The sequence below is a fragment of the Cyprinodon variegatus genome, unplaced genomic scaffold (assembly GCF_000732505.1).
Source record: "Cyprinodon variegatus isolate N-32 unplaced genomic scaffold, C_variegatus-1.0 Scaffold1007, whole genome shotgun sequence".
Taxonomy (NCBI): Eukaryota; Metazoa; Chordata; class Actinopteri; order Cyprinodontiformes; family Cyprinodontidae; genus Cyprinodon; species Cyprinodon variegatus.
The window spans coordinates 80,466-91,352 of NW_015151460.1; the positions used below are offsets into that span (position 1 = coordinate 80,466).

Genomic DNA, 10,887 nt, shown 5'->3' on the forward strand with positions numbered 1-10,887 from the left:
ACCGGGTCAGAAAGCAGGTCAGAACTGGACCCGCACCGGGTCAGAAAGCAGGTCAGAACTGGACCCGCACCGGGTCAGAATGCAGGTCAGAACTGGACCAGAACCGGGTTTGACATCAGTCCCAATCTTTACCAGACTTGGTTTTTAAGCCCCAGGATCTGTGCTCTGATTGGCCGATTCCTGTCACCCCCAGGTTCCTGCTCAGACCCCCACCTCAGACAGATCTACACCGACCCCCCACTCATTCTGACTCCGCCCTTCAGCCCCACCCTGAAAGAATACCGAGCCGAGGTACCATTCGACACAGTGACAGTGCGGATCCGACCAGAACCGGTCAGCACCGGCTGTGTGATCCACTTGGACAACCATCGAGGTCCCAGGTGAGCGTAGTGCCCCACCCCCCCTCATTTCTGACCTCTAACCTCTCAGTTCATGTGGTTCCTTATGTTGCCCCTTAGGATGGCAAACTTCCCGGTTGGTCTTGGTGCCAGCCGGATCAGCATCCTGGTAACCGATGCGTCAGAGCCTCACCCCGTCGTCATGACGATCTACACGGTGCATGTGTACCGCGACAGCCGGCCCAGTCTGCCCATGTTCGGGGATCATGTGTTGTGCAGCTTCCTGCAGGTGGGTCAGAGCAGGTTAAAGAGCAGAAACCATCCAGAACCAGCTGGTTGCTTTGGATCACCGCTGATCCGGACCTGGAAGTGTGTCTGGACCCGCTGCAAACAACAGAACAGTTCTGTGTGAATTCTGAATCATCCCTGAGCAGCTGTCAGTGGTTCTGATGGGCTCATCTAGCAGCAACATGTGGTCAGAAAACAGACATTTTTTCGTGCTCTGTGGTGTCAGCGCTGGAATCATTTTCTGGATCAGATCTGAGATTTCATATTCCGGTCACAGCCGCTTCATATTCTGGTTTTGGCGGCTTAGAACAGAACGTGAGTTTGCATTTAGAGTGAGGGCGTCTACAGGAACCCAATCAGAGAATGTTCCTCTGGAGGAACATGTGTTCTGCTCGGGTTCTGTTGCTCTGAGCTAAAACCAAACTGATCGGAGAACTGAAGGAAAACTAAGCCCAGTTTGGTTCTCAGAGGAGGGTTTAATGATTCTTTAATGCTCGGATGTGGGAGTTTGTCCTTCAACCGGGAGGTTCTTGGTTCAAGTCTAGCCTCATGGTTGTTCCTTATCTTCCTCAAGGTTCCTTCTCCTCTGCCTCTTGGCTCCTCCACCTCTTTTTCTTCATGGTTCCTCTTCTTTTTCATGGTCCCTATCCCTTCCTCCTGGATCCTGCCCCTCTTCCTTTTGTTTATTTCCTAATTTTTACTCCAGGTTCCTCCTCTTCCTTCTGGTTATTCTTCATCCTCTTTTTCCTCCTTCTTCCACCCCCTCTTCCTCCTGTTTTTTCCCCCTGGCTCCTCCTCTTCCTCTTGGCCCCTCTTCCTCCTTCTCCTCCTGGTTCCTCATTTTCCTCCTCCTCCTCTTGGCCCTTCTTTCTCCTCCTCTTCCTCCTCCAGCTGCGGATGTTCATGCTGTTCAGAGTTCCTCCAGGAGGGGGCTGCAGACCCAGAGGAGCCGATAAAGCTTCAGACCAGAGCTGCTCTCCTTCATGGCCACCTCATAATCACCTGTGGAACCAACAGGACAGGATCTCCTGATCTTCTCGTCATCATCAGAACCGTCAATCACCAGATGCGGTTCTGTAGAACCTCAATCTGAGACGTCCTCCATCCTGCTGATTTTGATGTTTTACCTTCAGCCTGAGTCCAGCTGAGCTGCAGCAGAACTTCTGCTCCTGTTTGTGGATTTAGCTGTACAGGTTCTGGCCCGGCCCATTTAACACCCATCCCAGCACCTGAGTCCAAGCTAGTTCAGGTTTGGGCCTTTAGTTTAATTAATTGAAGCTGATCCTTTTTTTATTTAGGAACCAATTTTGTCCAGATCTTCATTTCATGGACCCACCTCACATGAAACCGAACCAGAATTATCAGAGTGGGTCCAAAACGAGCTTTAAAACCTCAGTCTACTGTTCAGGTTCTGGGGTTCTGGTTTGTTCAGATTATTTATTTCTTATTAAATTAAATCAAAACAGAAAAAAACAAAACAGAACCAGAACATTTTCCAAACTTGTTGTTTTCAGCTTTAAACTCGGTTCTGATCTTATGTTGTTGAACGGAACCCTATCTGACCCGGTTCTGATGAAAAATCCTTTTATCAGCAGCTCCAAACCAGGAGGTTCTGAAAAACTGGACCTTTCGTTCTTCTCATCCTAATCAAGCCTCAAAATCTCCGTTTATTTAATGTTCCTCAAACATGCAATATGGATCAGAACCAGGAAGCCTTCAGCTCCTTCAGGTCTGGACTCTGATCTGAAGGTTCCGCTGCTCCGTCTTCCAACATCTGAGGTGATTTAATTTATCCGGTGCAGATCAGAACTTTCCTCGCTGCACGGACTCTCAGGTTCAGGACCAAGGTCAGATCCAGATCCCCCTGGGAACATTCATACCTTAACCAAGGCAGGGAGGAGGGGTTTGGTTCTGATCCACTAAATGTCAGAAACCTTCCATCCGGATGTGTTCTTCAGGAAATATCATCTTCCAGAACTTCTCTGTTTCAGCTGTAGACAGTGAGTGCTCCAGCACGAGCCCGGCCCATGTGGTACTGGAGCCAAACGATCAGAACATCCGAGCCTGAACAAGAGAAACAAATCTAGTTTAAACGAGCAGTTAATGTCCTCCAGCTGAGATGTGTTCAGGGGATCAGCAGATTCTTGGACTTTGGCCCGGACGTCTTGGACATAAAAATCCCCTCACGATGTGACGAGCCGGACACACAGACCTGGTTCTGTTTTGGAGGGGTACAGTAGGAGATCAGGGTCAGTGGTTCAGGTTCAGAACCAGGTGAGTTCTAAAGCAGACATTTATTTCAGCCCGATCGCGTGCAGAACCTTTTCACCTTCTCTTCCTTCAGATCACGTTGGGTTTGGCAGCGTTTGCCAGAACCGCTTGTGTTAAACAGAACCATCTGAGGCCTTGTCTTTAAACATGAGCAGGAATTTTTCAGAACTTTTCGGGCCAGATGTGTTGCAACGGAGGCGAAGCAGAACAAATGTTGGCGCTCCCCCGGGCCTTGTTGTGCTCCAGAACTCAGGCTGATGTGTAGAAAGCATGAAGAACATCCATCTCAGCTTTTGGACGTGACGACAGCGGATCGGATCGGAGCCTCGGGGTTCTGGTCTCCGCTGAGCTGTAAATTCCTCCCCCTCTGAGCCCCCTCTACTTATTCCCACAAAAACACAGCAATGATCTGATGAGGGCTGATCCGGATTATCCGCGGGCCCGAGCGGATCTGGGTTCGGCTCTTTGATCACGTCAAAGGATCATGAGTGTTTCTGTGGGGCCGGGACGGATTTGGGCCGACAGTTTGACTCTGTCGGTTTCACCTAAAGGAAAACTTCCAGAATTTTCCCCAGAAACTCAAAGAATTTAGTAAAACCAGAACCAGAGCTGGGAATAAACCAGACCTTCCAGCTCCAAAGATTGTCCTGTTCCTGCTTCTTTTCTAGGTTCCTCTGGGAAACCGTCTGGTTCGCTGACAACCCATTCCCATGATCACAAATCCAATCTATACAGAATGATTTCAGGTTCTAACAGGAAGGTTCTCTGAACAGAAGTCTTGATTCTATAAAATTACTTCACTTTCCTCTGAAAAATAGGTTCTGATCCTGGAGTTCTGCTCTGTTTTGGTCCCTAGAACCTCAATGTCCCCATGGGGGTCAGAACATTTTTAGTTTCTATTGTTCTGATCCATATTTCAGGATCAGTTTTCCCAGAAAGAAATTCTGGTTCTCTAAAGTTGGTTCTAACAAATGTGACAGAACTTTAAAAACCAGCTGAAAGACGATGGGTTCCAGACTGGACCGGATTTCTAAAACGAAAAAGTCAGATTGTAATCATTTATAACAAATGTTTCCTCTTTTTTGAACATTTAATGTATTCAATTCAAAAAAGTAAAAACAAACAAAAGTGGCTTTTTTATTTTATTTTTTACTTTTTTTGAATGACTATGACCCGGATAACTGAGAATCTGTCCCTACCCGATCCGTCCTGCGCCAACAGATATACATCTGGGTGTCCAAAAATAATGTAATGATGGTGAGACAATTTTGATGGTTTTTACATTTTCTTTGTTAAATCGCTTCTCTGAGGTCATCATTGGACATGTTCAGAGCAGTCCAGCAAAATATGATTAAACCATGTTTATCTACATTTTAGTTGTTTCTTTCTTTAGATTACGCACTTTATACCATGATGTTAACTCAAAAGGAAAACATAAAACTCAGAAAGACAAGATTCATGTTTAAATCCAAAGCTGAAAAAGTTAGCTACTGGAAGTAGCGGTGCAGATGATTTTAAGGCCTTTATTTTCTCAGGAAATAAATGATTAACCTTTAACAGGTTATATTTTAGTACGCTTACTATTTTTGGAGAGGGAAAAATGTCAAAATAAAATCAAGGGCGACCCGGATGTATATCTGGATGTGCACATGAGCTGATGGTGCAGGACCGATCAGGCTTCCGGGACGGATTGGGTAGTGACAGAATCTTCATCAGCTTAAAGAGGTGATAGAATGATTCTATAGGGTATTTGGTCCTTAAGGTCTCTGAATAGGGTGTGTAACATTGGTTGGGCTGAAAATGGCATATCTGGTGTTCTATGAGCCATAATTCAGCCTGGTTAAAAGCCCTAGAATGAAACGACAGGTTTTCTTCCTTTCATGGTATGATCATGAATATTGAGATGAGCTGTGCGCTGATTGGTTGGTTTACAACGAGCAAAGCTGCTGAGCAAAGACGCATCCTAGCAACAAGCACTCACTCACTACTTTTCATACATGAAAAAATGTCCGGGATTTTGGACGACTACAGTGCAGCAGAACCGAACCATCAGCTCCAGGGCTGGTCCAGGAACCCCAGCGGACGGGGGCAGGGAGCCAGCCGGGGACGGAGCAACCAAACCTGACCCGGTGACAGTAGCCTGGACATCGGCGGCCCCGTGCTTCCCCCTGCCTGCCTTACTGGCCCCCAGCCCCACTCCTCTGGCTAAGGAAGGGCGGCTCATGGCTCTCTGCTGAGGTCCGGTCCAGTCAGCGGCCCAGCAGTCCACACTTTATACCTACAGTGGGCTGATCTGTATGTCAATTTCGGGGCATGACAAAAGTACAGGCCAGTACCAAATAAGGCAACATCCCCTAGTTTGCGTCAATTCAGTTCTTGGTTTGCATTCGCCGGTTTTATGGTAAGATTTGCAGAGAAATGAGGTGTTGATGGGGTTTCAACTTCTCTTTATGTCCATTTCACCCACTGAACTATCGTTATGCATCTATGCCAATGGAAACTCGGTTTTGCATTCTATCACCCCTTTAATGTATTCAAATTCTCGTAAAATCAAAACCCCCAAAGAAACATCCTCTCAATGGTTCAACCTTCAGGCGGTTACATCTAGAGAACATGAATCCTGGTTCCTGGACCAGATCCTGATTCACTATCGGATGGCTTCACAACAGATTTATATTTTAAAAGAGGAAAAAGATATTCAAGTCCACAAATAAGGAATAAATTTGGTCCCAAAGGAAAAGCAGCTGGTTCCAGACTGAAAGGAATAAAATCCATATCAGAGTTTGAATTTTCACGAAGAACAGATTCTGAAGGCTTAAATGTTCCCCAATGTTCTTGTTCCCTCACCAGGTTTATAAATCATGTTCTCAGTCTCCCAGTGTGTCACAAACCAAAGAGCCATACATGGAAAAAGGTTCTGGCATCTGAAGCTAAAGTTTGGATCAGACAGAATAAAGACAGAAAAATGTTTCCACGGTAAAAGTTTAGGTTCCTGCTGGAACTGTGCTGGCTGATGCAGGGGTGGGTTTTCCTTTTATGCAATACTAGGTAGTTGCCTAGGGACCCAAGTTCCTGGGGGCCCCATAAACACTGTTTACATGTATGGTTAATACAGCTATTACTTATTTGTGCACATTAATTAGGTTTTTGATAAAAATCCTTTCCTTAAAATGCCATCAGAAGGCAGCTTAAAAATGAGTTGAAATGATAAACAGTCCAGAATCTTTTAACTGAGAAGAAACTTCCTGTTTATTTTCTGCAGGCTGGTTTCTAAGAACTACAGGAACTTAAAGGTTTTATTTAACTTTAATCAACAGGTGTTTTTTCGTTTTCCACCTTTTAGGTCAAAGTATTTGTTGGCGTTTCAAACAGGAAGGATGCAGATTGAAAACCAGGCCTCTTATCTTCTGCTCAGTTTGAACATCTCACCTGCTCAGATGCCTCTGCAGCTCATCGACCCCCATGAGTGAAAATTGGGAAATGTTTGCTTGCGATTCTGGGCCGACGTGGGTTCTGGGCCTGAAACAATCCCTTGTTGTGGGATGAAAGCCTGGGCGGCCTGTTTGGTGCTGCGGCGGATCTTGGAGCAGCCTCGGGCACGGTTTGAGCGTTTACTCTGAGCTCAGGTACGAACAAGAAAATCCCTGTTAAGTTTTCTTGTCGCACTGTGTTGCGAGCTGCGACGCCGCCGTGCGGAATGTGGCGCCGCCACGAAGAACCCTGCAGCAGCGCAGGAAGAAGAAGGAGAGAGAGTATCTGTGAGGGTGGCGGTGGCTGTGAAGTCAGGGGCCAGACGCCGAGGCTCCCACGGGGCCCCTGATCTGAGCTGGATGGGTTTATCTGACCTCTGACCTTTGGGCTGAGGAAGATGATGGAAAGATGCTGGGATGAAAGAAACACCAACTTTGATTTTTTTAAGATGAAGAGGATCCAACAGTCTGCCTGACACCCTCAGAGCTGCAAAAACAAACCCAATGCATTCTGGGAGATGTATGCAGCGGAGCAGAGTCTCTCTGACGCTGTCCTCCTTCTGTCTCTGTTTCAGGACTGTGGTCTGCAGGTCCAGCCAAGACTCTCCTGCGGTCTCCGACCTCATGTCTCTTCTCAGAGTCCGGTCCAGCCCTGCAGCTCAGGACATGTCCCAGGTGGGATGTCTCATCTGTTTGTCCACTTTGTCTAAGACAGAGTCCTCTCAGGTGGTCAAACTTGTCCCTTAAATTCAGGGCAGCAGAGATGCCTTAAAATTAGCCAAGGATAGCAGCTTTCTCACTCCAGGTCCTCCAGATCCTGAATCATCCAGGCTGGGCCACCGGGAGCTGACCCCCATCCTCCCCATGGCCAGTCCATGCCTGCCAGATGACAGCTTTAAATTTTCTATTAAGTTTATTTCTATAGCGCCAATTCACAACACGTCATCTCAAGACACTTTACAGTTCACCAGATCATCCAGTCAGATTGATTCAAAGTTTTCTATCTAAGGAAAACCAGTTGATTGCATCGAGTAATTGACTCAAAGGCAATCTTCAAACTAAGCATGCTTGTAGCGACAGTGGAGAGGAAAAACTCCCTTTAACAGGAAGAAACCTCCAGCAGAACCAGGCTCAGTGTCAGTGGCCATCTGCTGAGGCAGACTGGGGTTCAAGGAGACAGAAGCAGACATACATATAGTTAGTCACATTCAGAGAAACAGGACTACACTGAAAAACAGACCGATCTCCAACATCTATAAACAAAGGTGTTGATGGCAGCAGCACAGCTAATATTTCTCTCCAGGATGGAGTCACAGCCAAACAGGAACAGACCAGATGAAACTACTTTTAGAGAAACTAGAAAGGTAGTTCTCTGTCAACAAACTGTTGGACCATTAAGAGCGTGGTGTTCTCTAAAACTCTGTGTTGTAGAACTACAGCAAAAAGGGAGGGGGGTTCTCCATATCAACCATCAGATGACATGTCTGAGTCAGGAAAAGGATCACCCATCATCATCATGTAAAGTGTAGCGGCTTGGACTCAGGAACAGTCCAGGTGGGTCTGATACCTGGTTCTTATCCGTCCTTCAGGTCGGTGGGTTGTTCCGTGTCTCAGCTGCTCTGACAACAGAACATGTGATTGGAGAGAGGTTACCTGGCAACCGGACGGCTGTTATCACCCGCTGGTGGAGCGCCCCCTGCTGCAGGACTGCATGATGGACAGGAAGGTGAAGTCATGTGACCAAACCTCATGTCGCCTTCACGACTTTAAGCCGATTGGCTCACAGGAATCGTCTCTTCCTCAGCTGCTGTTCGTCGGGGACTCCACCAATCGAGGCATGATGTACTTCCTGATGGAGCGGGTCAACTCCAGCCTAGATGACTGGGGAAAAGCTCACGATACGCTCCTCTACCAGAACCTCAACCAAGGGCGGACTCAGGTCAGCTACTCCTATTATCCTCAGTTCTGGCTGGAGAAGAACCTGAGGCCGACTTTCAGGGAGGCGTTGGTGCAGCTCCTGAACAGGTGAGCTTCATCTCCTCTGACAGATTTTGTGAGAGAATCAAACTGAAACCATGAACTATTAAAACCCTGTAAAGGTCCCGACCGTTAGAAAACTCCAACCAGACAGTGCTTGTGCTGGGAGGAGTCCAGTGGCTCAACACCAACCACCTGAAGATGGTCCAGGAGGTGCTTGACAGGTAGGAACAAACCCTAGAAGCACAAGAAGCAGGTGTTTCCATCCAACTAGAATCAAACTGCAGAGCTCCTAACAGTCATCCCTGAGGAACTCCTCCTGGAGTTTTTTTTTTTAGATCTTTTACTCTTTTACTCTGTTCTCTTTGTCCCTCTGATCACCAGGGAGTCTCTCAGTGAGATCCTGGTGGTGGTGAAGTCGTTGGGGATGGGCTTCCACCTTCCTGTGGACGGCATCAGGTCCCTGAGTCTGGTAGGTTTGTGTTTCCTCCAGTATGCAAACATCTCCTTAAAATTCCCTGATGGGCTTCCATGGTTCCAGGCGGAGATCCAAAACCTGTTCAATGAGAACCGAGACATCATCTCCACAGCAAAACATCTAGGATACGAGGTGATCGACACCTTCAGCATCACCATGGGGCGATACAAAGAGTTCCTTCAGGGACGCTGCGCCTGTCACTTCCATGAGGTAAACCAAGTTCTCCTACTGTTCCACAAGGTTCTTCTTCTTCTGGGTGGTTATGAAGGGGTTCCTCTCCAAAAAGCTTTAGAACCCTGGGGGAAGATTAAGTCTCCCAGATCACTTGTTCTAGATCTAGAACAAGCTAGAATGTCCAGTTCTCATGAGAAAGAAACTTTTTATATTTAGTTCAAAAAAATGTTCTTTAGTCCAAGAAAATGATTTAGAAGTTTCTATAAATTCCCTTTTAAAAGGAACCTTCAGGGTCCACAACTTGATGAGTTCCCAGAGGTTCCTCTATTAAACCCAAAGAAAAGTTTCTAAAAGAGGAAATCTGTTCACGGACTAAAGGTCCAAGTTCTCAAACCAGAACGTTCCCAACAAATCTACAACTTCCAACCTTTTCTGACTTCCTGCTTTTTAAAAGAACATTTAAAGCTCCCAGCATGAAGCTCTGGCTTAAAAAAAAAGATTTTTTAAATTCCCAAATTAAAGGAGAGATTTTCTCTTCTTTGAAGAAGAATCAGAACTTTTCCAAATCCCAGTTCATTATCTCCACCTGATTCACTTCCTCAAACCTTTTCTTCCCTCAGGTTGAGAAGATCCAGTCCTCCAAACCCAGAGACGACTTGGAATCCACCAGAAAAATGACCAGAACCATCCGAGCTGGACCTGAACCTGGCAGCCAATCAGCTGTGCTGGACGTGGAGCAGGAAGTGGGATCAACCTATCACGTTAGGGGAGAAATAAACCAGGTGTATTCCGAGATCCTGCTGAGCCGCCTGTGTCCCGGATCCAAAGAGACTCAGCCTTCTCCTCTGGGTCCGTAGAGTTCTGCCAAGTCATTGTTCAGTTCTCTGACCTTCCCAGGAAGAAACATGGAAGAGATGACAATCTGGAAAAGGCTTTGGTTTGATTGGGAAGATCTGATCCTACAAACCGATTTTTATAAAGATCTGAGCAAATCCAAATATTCCAAGATCCTCAGAAGATCTGAAACTGACTGATGGGAAGTTTCACATTCCCAAAAGTTTCCCTTATTTCCTAAATGGCTTAACGTTTCCTATCAGGACTTTTCCCAAGAAAGTTCTTGGAGATTCCAGCGTGAACATTCCTGTTTTCCAATGAGAAACTTTTATTGTTCCTTAAAGGTTTTCTTCTGTTAAAGTTTTCTCCAAAAAGTTGCTCCAGTTTTCAGACACCTGCAGAAAATTCCCAAACTTTCTCACTGTTCCCATCAACCCCAAGATGTTTTCCTTCAAAAGCAAAATTCACACAAAAGCGATATTTGTTGTTCCAGCATCGGAACCAATCGGAATGGTTCTTTATTCCCTAAATGTTCCCAGTAAGCATTTCAAGATCCTTTTTTCTCCGCCTCCACATCCAAGTTTAGATTCCCTGTTTCCTGGAGACAGTTTTTCCATCCAGCAGAAATCTGTGTGATGGTTCTGCCACCGGTCCCATGCCAACTGAGAGGAACATCTCAGACGGCCGGGTTCAAACATTCAATTCACAACAGAACCGGGAGGAAAGATCTCCGGGTTTGGATCAAATCGGTTTCAGAATCTGTTAATATAAACACTTTGGTATTGTGAGGTTGTGATCCAGACAGGGAAGATCATAAACTCCAGTTTACAGAGTTCCAGAACCGAACGGATTTCCAGAATTCAGAGATTTTTTTACATACATTTATATCTGAAAAAAATTCCTGCCTATCTTTGATTTCTGTTGTCCATTTAAATCCGTCCAGAACTCGACCAGAACCTCACTGCTGACTGAGAACCAGCTGCTGTTTACTGGGTCTAACTACCTTCCAACAGAACTCAGTGATGACGGTTTTGATGGCCTGGTTCTGCATCAGAAC

General features: G+C 46.2%; 1 protein-coding gene across 3 annotated transcripts in view; it reads left to right on the forward strand.

Annotated features, from left to right (window-relative positions):
• cped1 (cadherin-like and PC-esterase domain containing 1) overlaps positions 1-10,881 on the forward strand; it is a 31,512-nt gene extending 20,631 nt beyond the window's left edge. For all 3 annotated transcript variants that reach the window (XM_015399407.1, XM_015399405.1, XM_015399406.1), the window contains 9 exons: positions 194-380; positions 459-627; positions 6,943-7,042; positions 7,957-8,093; positions 8,172-8,392; positions 8,467-8,568; positions 8,729-8,816; positions 8,886-9,032; positions 9,617-10,881. In XM_015399407.1, the coding sequence (XP_015254893.1) occupies positions 194-380; positions 459-627; positions 6,943-7,042; positions 7,957-8,093; positions 8,172-8,392; positions 8,467-8,568; positions 8,729-8,816; positions 8,886-9,032; positions 9,617-9,853 (1,388 nt within the window). In that variant the 3' untranslated portion in view covers positions 9,854-10,881. The remainder of the gene's footprint in view (positions 1-193; positions 381-458; positions 628-6,942; positions 7,043-7,956; positions 8,094-8,171; positions 8,393-8,466; positions 8,569-8,728; positions 8,817-8,885; positions 9,033-9,616) is intronic.
• Positions 10,882-10,887: the final 6 nt, after the last annotated feature.